The following is a 16,716-nucleotide window of genomic DNA, read 5'->3' on the forward strand; positions in this document are numbered from 1 at the left end:
GATTAATTCAATTTCAATCGTATGTTAGGTCGACTAAATTAATCGCGGTTAAATTAATCGACGATTAACTTTTTAATCGATTAAAAAGTTAATCGATTAATGCCCATCTCTGTTGTCAGCGACCCGCTGTTCGTAGGTGCTTTTCGCTACAATGCGGAAAACCCACGTTACCGGCTACGAACGTAGCGCGTAGCTCACGCTGGCAGTAAATGCGTTGAATTAAAAGGCTTGTAACAGTTGTAATGTAGATTTGTTCGAAAGAGGAAAACACAAGTCTTTTAAAAAACGCCAGCAAGGGATGAAGTTGGGTTAGAAAATTTAAATAAATTACTTCACAAGTATGGTACAGGATAACGCCATGTTTTATTACTGCACCGTGTTTGATACCAAGCGAAGCGTATGACAAGTCTCTGGTTTGATACCATGTTTGTCTAAAGGGGGCTTACCGCGAAAAATGAAAATCGTAATTTCATTATCTGCCTCTCTATCACTCTTCCCCATTAGTGCGATAGACAGGCAGATAAACTGCATTTTGTTTTTGGAAACCCTCAGAATTAAAAACTCTTAAGTTTCCTCCATTTCCAATACCTGACAGATTTTTGCAAGGGATTCCCTCGTGTGTTCTCCCAGCCTTAATCCCTCGTATGTTGCCTGTTAAATTAGATCTATATTAGATCATTAAAAAAGTGACCTTGACATTTAAAACAATACCACAAGACTATCACAAGACCTTGCAACATACTTCCAGCAAATGACATGTGATTTTAGATAATTGTGACATCCCACGGAAAAGGTACCTTATGAGGTTTTTAGTTTCGGCCGTTTCGAAATGTTTTGTAAAACCTACTTATTTAAAAAATGACATTTGATAAGCCCCCCTCCAGACTATGCGCGTGAATCGCGGCGCGACTTCGGGGAGCGAACATTCCGCGATATTGACGTAGACTCCACACTCGCACAACTTCACGGCGATTTCGCAGTTTGGTTCGCGGCAAGATGGCGCCGAAGCGTCAGCTGATCGGATTTAGTTTGCGGCAAGGCACTGATTCAAACTGGGAACTGTCAAATTGATTTTTGGTTGATCAAGTTCGCACCCTCCAGACTGCGCGTGAATCGCGGCGCGTTTTCGGGGAGCGAACATACCGCGACATTGACGTAGACTCCACACTCGCATAATTTCACGGCGATTTCGTAGTTTGGTTCGCGGCAAGATGGCGCCGAAGCGTCAGCTGATCGGATTTAGTTTACGGCAAGGCACTGGGGGCCTTCCGCGAAAACCGAAATTCGCAAATTGCGGGGATCTTTCTCTTTTACTCTTATTATGACGTAATTAGAGTGAGAGAGTAAAATGCCCACAATTGACGAACTTCGATATTCCCGGTAGGGGCCCTGATTCAAACTGGGAACTGTCAAATTGATTTTTGGTTGATCAAGTTCGCACCCAATGTAACCAAGTAGCCGCCATAGAAGGTTATGACAGTTTAACAGTCTAACAGATTAACCGACTCGTGAGCGAATCGCGGCGCGAAGCGATCGTGAGTGTGGGGTCTTGCAAGTTCGCGCTTCGCGTCTCCTTTGATGCGGGCCAAATACCGACAAAAAACGGGGAATAAGGCGCGAAGGCGTGAACAATCTGCGAAATCGACGCGAGGGCCCTCCACACTCGCGTTCGTGGCTTCGCGCCTCGATTCGCGCACGAGTGTGGAGGGCCCTATAGGAAATGGCTCACCAAACAATGTATGGAGGTCAAAGTCAAAATATTCTTTATTCAAATAGGCCTAGCAACAGGCACTTTTAAATCGTCAAATTTTACAAATATCATCTTAATCTAAATATCAGAGCAATTTATTGATGCAGTTATTATTGTTCTAAAAAACATTGAATTATTATAGATATGGTAAACTTAATAATAAGAATTTCACAAAAGGATCGTCAAACATCATAATTGTATAAAAATACTAGTCTAGAAACTTTCTAGAATAAAATCAAAATGTCAAAAAATACGGTATATATATACATTGAATTATCAATTTCATCATTATTAACATAACAATAAATAATTCATTCTTTACAATCACACTTAATCCCACTGTGTTTCATCATTCATGTAGTCTTGTGTGCTATAATAGGCTTTAGAGATAAGCTTACGTTTTACATAATTTTTAAATTTACTAACAGACAATTCAGTTATAATATTAGGAAGTTTATTGTAAAATCTTACACAATTACCCATGAATGATTTCTTAATTTTATGGAGCCTAGTGAAGGGCACTGCGAGCTTATGCTTATTTTTAGTATTAATATTATGTATTTCACAGTTTTTCTCAAAACTGGCAATGTTTTTATGTACATACAGAATATTTTCATAAATATATTGACAGAGCACTGTCATTATGTTAATGTCCTTAAACTTATCTCTAAGTGTGTCTCTATGGTACATTTTATATATTGCACGAATAGCCCTCTTCTGCAAAACAAAAATGGTATTTATCTCTGAAGCACTGCCCCATAGTAAAATACCATATGACATAATGCTATGAAAGTAACTAAAGTAAACTAATCGAACTGTTTTCACGTCTGTTAACTGACGGATCTTGCTCACTGCAAAAGCTGCAGAACTCAGTATTTTCGAGAGATTAGCAATATGGGGACCCCATTGTAGTTTAGAGTCTAAAGTTATACCAAGAAAAACTGTACTATCTACTAGTTCCAATTCCTCATCCTTGACAATGACACTTGTTTGCTCATTCCTTATGTGACTTGTAACAAACTTAATGCACTTAGTCTTTTTCTCATTTAACAATAAATTATTAACATTAAACCAATTTACTACTTTAGAAATAGAAGGTAGAAGGAAGGAGAACAATCTATGTGTACGGAAAGTGTCCATCAAAAAACCTTAAATAGGCGGCGCCACGAGCCACAATACATCCCGGACAAATACTGACAGCGCACTTCACTCCATCTATAACAATCTATAAGTTCATGTCCTTGTGGATGTCCATCAATGGAGAGATTTCGAACTATTATTTATAGCTGCCAGCTGGACATTTTTGCAACAACTCTCCCATAAAAGATTGTTCTCTTTTCCTCTACCCTCCATAAAACAATGATTATGGTAACTTTTTTTTTCAAAATAAAAGTCTTTTTCTTTTGTATAAAACCTAAAAATAGGTAGAAGTCAGAACAAGATAAGTTGGCAGCGATTTTGATAGCCCAGACGGTGCACGTGTCAAGTAAACGTCATCATTTCATACAAGTTTGACGTTTAAAATAACCCGTGCACCGTCTGGGGTATCAAAATCGCTGCCAACTTATCTTGGTTTGACTCTAAGCATATTATTTTGAGAACACTTAGATTTTTCGGCTTCTAACCACTTGCTTTACTCTTTGGTATCAGCCCACCGTGCAGCGGAAAGTACCAAAACGTAATGTTAGCGGACTGGACAATTTGAAAAACTGTATTCAGAACCTAATCGGTGGGTGATTATATCTTGGAATATACTGTTACAAAAGCAAGTAATTTACGCAATTACATTATATTTCTGAATTAATTTGGTCCAGATTATCTAGAATGTGATTGTAAGTACTAGGTTTGACGCATAATCTTGCAAATAGTTTTTCGCCTGGTATTACCAAGAAAAGCGTGAAATAGCTGGCAACAGTGATAACGCAAATTAAAAAAAAATGAATATTGTAGTGTGAAAAGTCGCCGTTTTTATTCATTTAAAATTTTTATCAAGTTAATATAATATATGGTTTTACTTTATTAGTTTTTTTGAAGATCTAGCAGGGGAAAACGACTAACGTTAAATCAGTGGTAGTTTATTTGCTATATTATGTTTGTGAAGATCCCTCCAAGCTCCATTCTGACACGTTCTTGAGACGCCATGTTTGTCACGTTTTTGCTAGTTGTGAATTTATTTGCCCAAAAATTACACATTTAGTAGTTTTTCGCAAGCTATAAGCAAGTGTCTTAAAATTTATCCACAATGAGTAGCGTGTTTTCGAAGAACAAGGGAAAGCGGTCCCGATCATCGTCTGGAGAATCTAACAATGTAAGTTGTCACCTTACCGATTCCCGCTCTCGCGACATAGTCGTTAAAATTTGTTCTTACCGATCGCGGCCTCACGCGTAGATGTGTATTTATATCTTAAGAAGTGACGCTTTGCATGGCGATTGATCACAATTTGTTGACGGTTCGATAAAATACTATAAATTACGTTGAGATTTTTTTGAGGCTAAAAAGTGGTTGTATTTCAAGTTTTTGTGTGTGCGACAATCTGGTCTTGCCAAAGTCCATGCTCCGTTGGTCTTGCTGTGCTCTATAAGCCTATAATTATTGTTAACAGGCTGTTTAATGCCATAAACGAACTATGGATAAGGTATGTAAAGACTGCTTTTGGATAAGATCCTCAGAAAAATGACTATCATATACATGTGTGTCCTACAGATTGATTTGAGTTTGCAAGATATTATACTTAGAATTATTCATGACTTGCTGCAATTTGTTAAAAACCTACTATATTTTATTAGTTATGTCTAAGTACTTCTGATCTAGTTGATATCTGCTAGGCATTTTAGACATTTTATCTATATGACAACATCTGTTACCATTTAAGGATGGTTGTTTGAGTCATCAGTAAACATATTTTGTTTGGTGGAACTTAGATTTAGTTTAATTGCCATAATTTGAGAAAATTTATAAATATTTAATAACAGCTCATACTATTGCAGTGAGTTATCAAACCTATCCTGTTCAAGAATATAGGGGTGAAATGGTTGGCAATGTTTATTATTTGTCTGCAAAGCTATCATAAACTTTTATAGGCTATTTAGTTCACTTGACTCCCCCTAATTAGCTTGTGATTGAAGATTAATTCTGTTTAAATGATGAAGTCACCATTTTACATAATTTTATGAAATATATTTGTTACTGGTTTATAAAACTGATTTAAAGAGGATCTGGTGAAATTAGTACTAAATTTAAATATTAATTAAATGTAACGAGTGACTAGCAAAATATTATAGTAGAATAAAAATAATAATTTTGATGTACAACACAAAATAATTCAAGCCACTAACTGAAGGCTGTTATTTTATTTGTATGGAGTCTTTCATCTCAAGAAAGTACTATGAGACATCTTGCTTAACATGTAGGCTGATTATTAAGTGTATAAATTATATATTGGCAGTGACCCTGCTTATAAAGCAGGAGATCTCAGGTTCGATCCTGCTAAGGGCATTTATTTGTACCTAAGTATGTATTTATCTAAATGTCATCCCGTAATACCCATAATACAAGCTTTGCTTTGCAGATTTGCAGATCTGTGTTAGTGTCACTATTATTAACCTCATAAATTTCCTCATACTTATAACGAGTACAAATTCAATTTGTGATTTGACCTAATATAAAAATAAAACAAGATTCCAAATTCAATAGCAGAAAAACTGCCATTGGTAAAACTGAGTTAAGATTTATCAACTCAATTAAAGCTTTTACTATGTTTTGAATCAATAAGTTATCTATGAGCCATCAAAGCAGGTCATGAAGATTGAAATGTTAGAGTCGGACTGGACCAAGCTAACTCTAGAATAAGAATAATAATAAGTTTTATTATCAATAACATACTCTTAGTACATAAATTTACCTTAACTAGCATTAAATCATAATTCTGCTACAAGACTGTTTACTAATTGTAACACCTAAAATGTGTAGAGGATTTGGAATTGGAAAAAATTGAAATTTGGAAAGTTTTACAATAAGACCATCATCGTCAAGACATCAATTTTCTTGGTAAAATTATTATATTAAGTCTTGGGGAAGTTCCCTACAGCAGATAGTCAAGTTTAGCCAACCCTGAGTTTCAATGAATTGCTATGGGATTTGATCATTATAGGCCTACCACTTATCTCAGGTGGTTGGTAAAGAGTTATGCAGTGATTTTCTTTCCGCAAATCAATATTCATTGTGCCTATTTTGTGTGAAGCAAAGTAGCACTACTCTAACCACCCCTGCTCCTCCACAAAACCTAGCAGTCTTCAGGTTGCCAACTGCCTCCTTTAATGTGCACAGATTACCTAGGTGTTTGCTCCTGTATACAAGGTGCCCGTGAGCATTGCGAGACATTTTAACTAAGCATTCCTGGTAATATTTAGAAACTAAAATGTCATGTAAAATTTTCTGGATTAGGCCTAGATTCAGAGATAATTAAATGTTTTTCGAAATTATTCTTTCGCAATAAGTCAGTACAAAACACATTTTTGACTGCGGTATTGCCACTTTGAGGTCTAGTCTGGACATACCTATTGATTGACATCGAAAAATTAAAAAAAATTTTTTTCGAGAGGATACCTCCAAATAAAATAAAAAACTTTTAAGTTAATTTTAGGTTATGTGTTTATCAATAAAAATTAAGTTTTATGTACAGGGGTGTTCAAAAAGGGGAAAAAAGAACAAAAAAAATTTTTTTTGTCCAATTTCACAAAAAGTCATATAATATTTTTTGCTTCTGTTGCCATCAGGAATGCACCGTTAATATCTCTCGCAATGCTCACGGACACCTTGTACTTCTACCTGTTTACAGTCTAGGAGAATATGTTTTGTTGTTTCCTCAGTTTTACCCATATTATACAGGTGTTTGTTAGGGTGTTATATCCTGTTATTAACCCTACTATTTTACGTAGTTGACATCTTGGTGCTTTCAGTAATATTGTAGTGATCTTGTGATTTAGTTCCAGTAGATTATCTTTGGTTTGCTTACATGTTTTCATTTCATTCCAGTACTAATTGTGTAGTTGTCTGTGATGTTGATCTAGCTGGTTGTGTATGTAAGATACTGGTAGGGGTATTATGGGCTTGGGTCCATATACTGGTGTTTCTGAACCTTTCCGGTCCAGTTCATCTGCTTCATCATTTCCTAATGCTAATGTTATTCTATTAAAGGTTAGATTTGACAAATCTGCGCGTCATCGTGGATGACTCGAACTATACCATCCACCACTCCATCCACTCCATCACTCATCATCACTCATCCATCCACTTGCACCATCCCACTAACCCGGGGTTAATCAGTTAAACCGTTAATAGTGTCAAATTGTACTGGTAACCATGGTAACTCCAGGTTCAGTGATTGGTGTTAGTGGCCCTGAAGTAGTTAGTTATCTGTCAATATGTGATCGGTCATGTAGAAGGGAAGAGAAGTAGAGGAAGAGCACCTACTCGGTGGATAGACACAGTAAAGGCATATGCTGGACGCAAATGGCGCAAAGTCGTGCTAAGCGTCTGTGGTAATCATGAGCAATGGGGTATGACTGGAAAGAAGTTACTTAACATGGTAAAAATCAGCTTCATGTAGCTAAGCCTTTCAGTCAGAAGTTAACAATAATAACTTCTTACCAACCACCTCGATTAACCTTTTGTCTGTGTATGATAAGGATTCTAACAGAAGTTTTATTTACCTTTTTGCATTTTTTCTGCTCTTTGAAAGAATTTTTCTGCAGAACCGAGGTTTGAACCCACAATATTTGACCAATACACAATTATTATTTGTATTGTTTCTGTATTAAGGTGTGCAGTAAAGAGTATTTGTATTGTATTTTTATTATTTGTGTCTCCATTACAAACTCTCGGGTTTTTAAGCCAGGTCATTTATAAGGTGTGCTGGGCATATAGATCCAACACTTCTTTTGTCTTCCTCACTTTGCCTCGTTTATCTTATAGTAAACAACACATTTGAAAGGTTAAATGCTAAACTTATAAATTGGAAAACTGGCAGGTCCCTCAGATTTAATACCTACAGTTGACCATGTGAATAAAGGCAGAAAATGTATTCATGAATTCATGCTGCATCGAAAGGATTGTAATCTGAAAGTCGATAGGATTCAATTGGCCATGTGTTACTATTTGTTTCATTGTTCTGTATACTTATCCCTTCTATAGATTGTGTCTTTCACGAAGACACGTGGCTTGACTCGTATTGTGCCTTTAAGACGAAAGTGGAGGACCCGTGCGAAATCGCCTTTTCATACAAACGTAGTCCTCATTTTCCTCTCTGGATATTAACATTTTTTGAGAATATTCTCACACAATTTGTTGTATATCAACCATAGCTATGCCCCTACAATTGATTTTTTTCGAGTTTTTCATTATTATAGAGTTTTTTATTTATTTATTTATATAGCCATTTATTTCCGATCCTTGGGTATAACGTTGTTTAATTAGATATATATGTATATATATATATATATATTTTTTTTACTAGATAATGTCCCGCAGTTCGGTGTATTTTGGCATAGGCCTCCTCCAACATTCTTTACTGAACTCTGTCCTCTGCAACGCTAATTATAAGAGTTGGGTCATTTAAAAATTTGTATGAAATCTGTTTGTCACTCCTAATTTTTACAATAATCAAAAAATCTAAAAAAGTCAAATGTAGGGGCATAGCTATGCTTAATATACATCAAATTATGTAAAAATATTTTACATAATATCAATATCTAGAAAGGAAAATGGGGACTGTCTGTATGGAGAAGCGGCCGTCCACTTTCCTCTAAAATGTTAGATTTGACAAATCTGCGCGTCATCGTGGATGACACGAACTATAACGTTATAAATGCGAAAGATCTGTCTGTCTGTTACCTCATCATGCTTAAACTGGTAAACCAAATTAGATGAAATATAGTATAGAGATAGTTTGTGGCCCTGGGAAGGAAATATGATAGTTTTCATCTTTCACCATCATCATTCCATGCAGATGAAGTCGGAAGCTAGTTTATTATAAGCACTAACATATTTATAGTTTAAATAAACCCAGTTATATGTACAGTAATCAGCTGAAGTAATTTAGCTAGCACACAGACTTACTCGGTTAATAATAGATTTGTGTTCTGGTATTTTTGAATACCTCACTCGCTTAGCAACTTCTGTTGCTGGCTGTACATTTTCCAACATCTATGTCCACCACCACCAGGTAAATGTGTACCAGGTGTGTGTGTATATGTACCATGTAAATGAAAGCTAATAGTTGGCTATAATAATACTTATACTGGTACACTAGTAACATGTGTTAATTGTCAAGCCATTATTTATTATATATGAGTTCAGATATGATGGAGAGTGCCGATGCCTTGCGAATGTGCTTCAAATACACGTATAAAAAGCTACGTACGTGCTAAAAAGCGTGTTTTGGTTAACATTCCGTAAAACATTTAAAACTTTCGCGTTTTGAACACATATTGAATTACATTTTATGACTGAAATTCGCTATAGACACGCGAATTTATTTTATTACCTTTATTTACCGACGTTTTGACACAGGTTGCACTGGTCATGGTCGCACGCGGCTAACTGGTGTCCCAGCAAAATGTCAAAACACGGATTTGTGTAAATACCCCACGAAAAGTCTGAAAAAGTTTTTGGTAGACATCACTCTTTCAAACCACCTACTACACACATGTTAAAATACTCACAATATCCCCCGAGACATCCGAAGATAGATCCCTTGGCTTTAATTTCTGGATCACCGATCCCAAGGTTGGCGATAGCTATCGCCAACTTGAACTTTCGTGTTGACATTTCGTTGGGTAGTAACACAAATCTTTGTTTTGACATTGTGCTGGAAAATCGGTTAGCCACGACTATGACCAGTCAAACCTATTCCGAAATGTCTGTAAATAAAGGTAATAAAATAAATTCACTATAGACACGGTTATAAATGTAATTCAATATGCATTCAACTATAGTCCAAAAGCTGGTCCAAAATTGACTGGATTATTTCCATTAAGGCGGGAATTCAAATGTTTTTATAAATGGAAGAAAAAACTTATACTTTATTACGTCTTGAACTTGTGGAGCATTATTGAAAGTAATTTAGGGAAAAGGATCCAATCTACATAAATCTGGCAATAGAATTACAATTTTCTGTCAAAAAGAAAACTCATTCATTTAAATAATAAGTTATATATGGACCGTGCGCGTTGGAGGGTCTGCCATCTTGTGGCCTGAATCGGAACCATAAACATGTACATTTACACGTCTCGTGTTTTCTTGTGCATAGTAAGTGCTGCCATCTTGAGGGCTACATCGGAACAATAAACATCACATTTACGCTTGAATCCGTAAATCTGACGGCTCCTGTACTGCCTCCTACAGTTCATGCACGCTCCCTATAGGATTGATGCTTTTCGCTAAAAGTCCAGTTGTACTGGACTGTATTATAACTTATAAGCTATAAAAAATAAAATCTTGAATCTAGAACGCTTTTGTAACTAAATATTCTATATCGTTGCTTAGTATACCTGATATGCATATATTATACACAAGAGCAGGCGCCGGCTGGGTATGAAAATATTGACATAGTAGAATCTCGTGCAAACTCTTATCAATCGACTTGTGCTAGGCTTGCTTAGTATGCGACATAAGACTTTCTGTGATTTGTTCCAAGCGCCGCGCGACTCCATGAGTTCTCATTTAAAACACTCACACTCACTATGTCTTTACAGTCGTTCGTAAAGAACGTGACGTCACGGGTGTCGGGTTTGCTGCCAGCGACTATAACAAAATGGTTCAGCAGCCCTCGCTCGAGTGCCAACGGTTCGGCAGGAGGTACGGACGCGACGGACTCGTCGACAGAGGATGAGGGCCCGGACAGTCCGGTGCAGCCCCCGAACAAGAGGATGCGGCGAGAAGAACGCTCTTTCGGGAGCGCTGACGTGAGTTATATATTTATAAAAGCTTTCTTTCCTAGCGACTTGCAAACAATAGATAAAATAAATAACTAGAAAATTGATTTCATATTTTCATACTACTGTCTTGATAGTACTGATGATGTTTGTTCCAAATAATCCGAAAGTTGCGAAACTGATTTTTAGTATGATTATTTAATTTGTACTTTTCTTAGTGTTGGTAGGAACGTCTTTTGAGTCTACACCGTGTTTTATTTGTTTTTTGTTAATTTCAAGGGTGCACTCCTGAGTTTCAATTACGTAACTTCCTCCAAGATTATGTATTCTAAATAACTCTATTTCACAGATAATCAATAATTTATTTATTTATTTTTACCGTTAACTTAGGGCCTGTTCGCATATTGATTAGTGTTTAGTACGAGTTTATTAGTACATTTGCTACTAAGTATCTCGGACGATCGATGTTAAAAAAGACATGTCTCGCAGTTTTCAATTATTCGGTTGCGTTAAATTTATTACCCGTTAACCAACCCGTAACAACGCTATATACAACATTTAATTACATTTTATTTAAAAAAAATTGTGCCATTTAGTTAAAACGGGGGCCTTAAACGGGGGTGAATACCCCCGAAAAACACGGTTCGATTTTACGAGAATCTGCGTTGAAAATCTTCCGAGACTCGGGTCGAGTCCTTTATGCAGTCTTTTTTAAGCGCGACTCGAAAGGACTCGAGCCCCGAATAAAGACTCCTTCAATAATTTTGTGGGTTCTATCTAAACACTACTAGCAGTAAAGAAAATAAGCGTAATTGTATGGTGTAAGTAACCCATGAATTTTACGTGAACACAATGCAATTTAATGCAATATGATTTCTTTTTGTAAAAAAATTAGAGCTGATAGGTCTCAAATGTCTGCAAAAGCCTGAGTCTTACTTATAACAAGTGGAAAACAACAAATCTAAAAACACATCTTAAAGCAGAGGACTCGAAAGGACTCGAGTCTTAACCAAAACTACCTTTACTTGGTGCGTAGTAAGCAAAATAGTTCTTGGGCTTCTTTGCCGTCAAGTTTAACGCGTACATAACGCCTTCATTACGAATTCTTAAATGTGTGTTTTGGGTTTCATTGACGCCTTCATTAAGAATTTTTGTTAGGTAGAAATGTTTATGGGCTTCTTTGCCGTCACGGGGCGTGCGTGTCGTAGGGGGACTTATCACGTGTTTTAGCCGGCTTCAGGAAAACTTTATTAATAATTATGTATGTTCAAGAGGGAGCTGTAAACTTATCATTTTAAAATTGCGATTGAAGGGGATTGTTTCGAACCAACTTTATTGACAGCCATGTAACACTTTTTGAGTCTATTCTTGGGTTCATAATTTTATTGAAGCTGTGCCCTTCCTTCCTTTATATTTCACAATATTTTTTAATTTGTTGTAATTCTTACTGTAAATGTTAGAAGTAATATTTGGCTAGTGTAATAATTGCAAATAGTTGTGCAATGGCCTAAAGGTCGTATTCCATCTGTCCAATTGCTATATCCAATATTTGAACAACTTTTGGCCCATACCACTTAACCAATATCTTGGTTCAAGTTTTTATACGGTTTGCGTAGCCATTTTAAATTAAATGTCATTCGTTATATATTTGATCAAATATCGGTGTTTCTCGTAAATTTGATGAAGTCACCCAATATTATGATCAAATGCACACTGGACAAAGATATTGGACAAATGGAATACCACCCTAAGGCATTTTTTCCTAACTAGAATCATTAGGACAATAATTAAGCGTCAAGGAACTCACTACTTTATCTTATTGTGCGAGAAAAAGGGTTATAAATAACTTCAATTAACACTATCACGTCAAAATCACGCTCGTCCCCAATACAGTAAACAATCGCCGAAGAAATCGATGTTCTATTTAATACGTGTTCCAGGCAAGTTGCGTCACAAACAACATCGAGACAATAGAGTCATCCACCCAATACACAGTTCAATCGCCGCCCGGTCGGACCACGTTCCGGCGGGAGACCAACTTCGTGTCCACACCCATCAGGCCAGACGAGACCACGGACCGGTCCACGGACCGGACGGATAAGGACACGACGGCTACCTTCACTCCAAACACGACGGCGGCCTCTATAGGCCTCAGTGCTTCCAGAAAGAGGAAATCTCTCTTCGGGGATAAGACGCAGGAGTTGAGCGACGCTACTCAAAAGGCTTATGGTGAGAATTGTTGAAATTAAATATGATTTCCTATTTCACCCACAAAGCTTCAGGGCTCTTATTTACTTCGAAACTTTGTATATATTACCTCCAAAGGTTGTTCGTCGGTCATAGTTCCAAACTAATATTAAATTTTTGCTTTGTTTTTAAAATACGCTTGTTGTACTTGATATATAAAATTATTTTTTCTATATTGGATTACGCCTGCTTACGCGTTTAGTACACTTTCTAAATAGCACTCAAATAAGTCCTTTTCGCAGCGAAAACATCCAGCAACACACTTCGGGACCCTCGGCAGCCGACCTTCAAGCCCACGCTCCTCGGCTCGCCATTCTACGCCGGCAAGACCACATACGGTGGCGCCGCGTCCTCTTACATAAATCAGCCAAATATATCACAGAGACAGAACACCACAGTGAAAGAGGCGCCAAGCACTAGTGATAACAACATGAGTACGTCCGCGAGGCGGATCTTGGAGCTCCTAGAGTCGTACTCGTCACCTCTGATGGACGCAAAGAGGATACCTCACTACACGAGGCCGACAAGGCAAGAAGTGTTGAAGCGGCACTCCGAGAGCTCCACTTCACACAGTTTGTTGTCGCCTTACAACAAAACAAATTGTAAGTTTTTAGTATAATCACTTTATGTCCTGTAAGTTTTTCTTATTTAGCTACATATGCATTATTTTACTAAATACGCCGCTTACATTTCTTCATAGGCTTTGACCTTCTTGTCATAAAAATGAGATAAAGACTAGATACTATTACCTTAAGCTTCTAATAATAAAATTAGAAAGTCTAACATTTTTAAACGCAAATACTTTTTCTTGACTACAACCTACTTGTGGTTCTTATTAGTTTTCTAGGATCGATATTAATTTATTATTTACCCGTGTTGCGCTAACACGCAACTACCACATGCTAAAGCAATTAATCAATCGCATAAGTTTAAAAAATATAGACTCAAATGACACTGGCTTTAGAAATCTATAAACAATGTCTGTTTTAATTTCTAAATTGTTTGAAAAATCTCGCCTACACCATGCTCTAACTTATGTCTGCCACTTAACGCAGACGATTCGTGAGAAGTTATTAACGTTATTATGCTTAAGTACGGCGTTGCTAGTTTCACTGGGTGAAACTGATTTCTGTAGTAAAACATTAAGGCCCTCAGCACACGGAGCGTAAGAGACGCGTAAGCGTATTGTAATACGTGCGTAGAACAAGAGCGCCACGAGCACGAACAACTTCTAACAAGTCCTCACACAAAGCTTCGTCGTAGCGTAGCATATGAGATTTCTGTCGTCATTACGTAATACAGGCGTAAAAAACAAAACTTCTGACATAATCAAACAATAAGAAATCTTCTACATCTGACGAGAAAGTAAGATCGTCGGTATCGACGAAGAAATCTGACGCCAGCGACACCATGATTTCAACTAATGAGACTAATAAGATTACACATATAAAACGATTACGCTTACGCGACACTTGGTGCCCAGAACTCTACGCGTCTCCTACTCGTAACGTTTTTACGATACGCTTACGCGACGCTTACGCTTACGCTCCGTGTGCTGAGGGCCTAAGTCTTATAAGGCACATAACTAGTAAGGTCCGACCGAGATCTCGGTCTCGGTCTCGGTCTCGGCATTCTCGGCCAAAAATCGAGCCGAGATCTCGGTCTCGGCTCTCGGCCAAAATGGGCCGAGATTCTTGCCGAGACCGAGACTAGGCAATGAGTTATCATTGGTGAATTTGAATTTTCCGCGCACGAGCGCCGGGGTCTAAGCCACCCGTTGGTTGCACCGCCCGGTTGGTGTGACGTTTTTTGTGATTTTGATTGGTTTCGTACCCACATTTTAAGACAATTACTTATCAAATACTAAGTGTTGGGATCAGATAGGCGCGATTGCAAGTAATGACTTGTTCATTTGTGTCTTTTCATTTTATGGTTGTTGTTATTGATGAATAAATGAGTGTATATTGTTATCTGGATGTAACTTAGATTAACTTGTTGTGAGTGGATGACACTGGATATTTTGATACTAAATATATTTGTGTTAACGGGAAAAAGCAAAGCATTAGGTAAATACAAAACGACACCTGTGGCGGATATTTTGGGTTCTGGGGTCACTTGGGAGTTCTATATTGTAGAACTCTTTACTTTGATTATTGTTATTGTACCTCTTTTTGTGCACATCCGTACTGAAAAAACCGGCCAAGTGCGTATCGGACCACGCATAATGGAAGGTTCCGTACCTTCATACATTACAAAAAAGCCGTACAATCAAAAGAGCGTATGTTAGTGGCACTTTCGTCGTTTTAATAAGAAGATCAGTTTTTTTAATACTCTTAAATGGCTTAACCAACAATATTCAAAATAATTTTCCTGAAACATTATTTGCTTATTAAGCTTTATTATTCAGATATTTTTAAATGGTTTTGCTCTCCCGGTTCAAAAGTTAAAGAGGGGATCACACTATTTTTTTGGAGCGATTATTTCCAAAAGTATTTATTTAATAAAAAAAACGTTTTTAGCAACCTTTATGTATTTTTAAAGACCTATCTAATGATGTTGATGAGCCACATGTTTTTTTTTTTTACTTTTAGTTACATTTATATGGAGTATATATTTGAAAATATATTTAACGATTTTTTTTTAAACTAAGAAGCGACATACATAATACATCTACACCTATTTTCCAAATTTGGTTATAAAATATATCGTATAGTTTTTGAGTAAACTGGCTGTGACATACGCATAGACCGACAGACATAAGGTCATGACAAAACTATAAGGGTTCTAAGTTTGCCATTTTGGTTACGGAACCCTAAAAGTACTATGTAATAGCGCTACGATTTGATTATGATAACTTTTTTCTGATAAATCGTCGAATTTCGATTATAAAAGCATTTTTTGTGCAAAATTCGTATTTTTTTTCTATTTTATAAATTCTCGGTCTCGGTCTCGGTCTCGGCCGAGAATCCGATTGAATCTCGGTCTCGGTCTCGTTCTCGGCCGAGACAAAAAAAGCGTTCTCGGTCGGACCTTAATAACTAGCATGCGAGCTTAGTTACATTGCCGACTACTGAGGTGCAAGTAATACTACCAGTCAATACACTCGCATGCTCGTTCTCGAACCGTCCTATTGAGCCGGTGGTCCCAAACTAAGCTATACTACGAGAAAACCGACGACCTTATCGTTTGAGGTTAGTGGCAGGGCTAAATATGCAACAAGACTCACAATCAGCATAGCGGCAAAGCATTGAATAGTAGTGGATCTATTAAGTTAGACTTATAAGAGAATGGTAGATACTCTTGATGCGAAGTCTGATCCGCTATTTTTGACGCTGACCATATGGTTTGTTCTCGCAGCCTACAGAACGCAAGAGTTGCACGTGCCAAGCATAGCGTCGATCCTTCGACTGAAGCGGCGCTCGCGCCTCAACGACTCCACCAACGCTGCGCGGCAGCTCGTCGCGTCGCACAGTAGCTCCTCGCCCGATTACTTGACGTACTCGACCGCTGCCAAGAACAGGTAACGGTTCTTTTAACAGAATTCAGTCAAATCAGGTCTGTTCGTAAATGTCAGTCTTGATCAGCGAATGGTTTTTAGCTTACCCATTTGCATACTGGCCATACCAGGATTATAGTTCGTCAAATTTATATTCATACAGTGTCTTTATGTGGCCACATTTTTTTGATGGTTATTATTATTACTCATCAAAAACATCTTTAAAAGTAGTGAGGTTAATTAATTTTATATACCTAAGGCCAAGTGTGGCTGGCCTTCACATTGGGGC

At 37.3% G+C, this 16,716-nt stretch overlaps 1 protein-coding gene across 1 annotated transcript in view; it reads left to right on the forward strand.

Moving 5' to 3' along the window:
- Nucleotides 1–3,377: 3,377 nt before the first annotated feature.
- The window catches only part of LOC133522806 (nuclear pore complex protein Nup153-like), a 28,126-nt gene continuing 14,787 nt past the window's right edge, over nucleotides 3,378–16,716 (forward strand). The window contains exons 1-5 of the mRNA XM_061858299.1: nucleotides 3,378–4,058; nucleotides 10,505–10,714; nucleotides 12,625–12,913; nucleotides 13,174–13,533; nucleotides 16,289–16,451. Of these exons, the coding sequence (XP_061714283.1) occupies nucleotides 3,993–4,058; nucleotides 10,505–10,714; nucleotides 12,625–12,913; nucleotides 13,174–13,533; nucleotides 16,289–16,451 (1,088 nt within the window). The 5' untranslated portion in view covers nucleotides 3,378–3,992. The remainder of the gene's footprint in view (nucleotides 4,059–10,504; nucleotides 10,715–12,624; nucleotides 12,914–13,173; nucleotides 13,534–16,288; nucleotides 16,452–16,716) is intronic.

This window comes from Cydia pomonella, chromosome 1, assembly GCF_033807575.1.
Source record: "Cydia pomonella isolate Wapato2018A chromosome 1, ilCydPomo1, whole genome shotgun sequence".
NCBI lineage: Eukaryota > Metazoa > Arthropoda > Insecta > Lepidoptera > Tortricidae > Cydia > Cydia pomonella.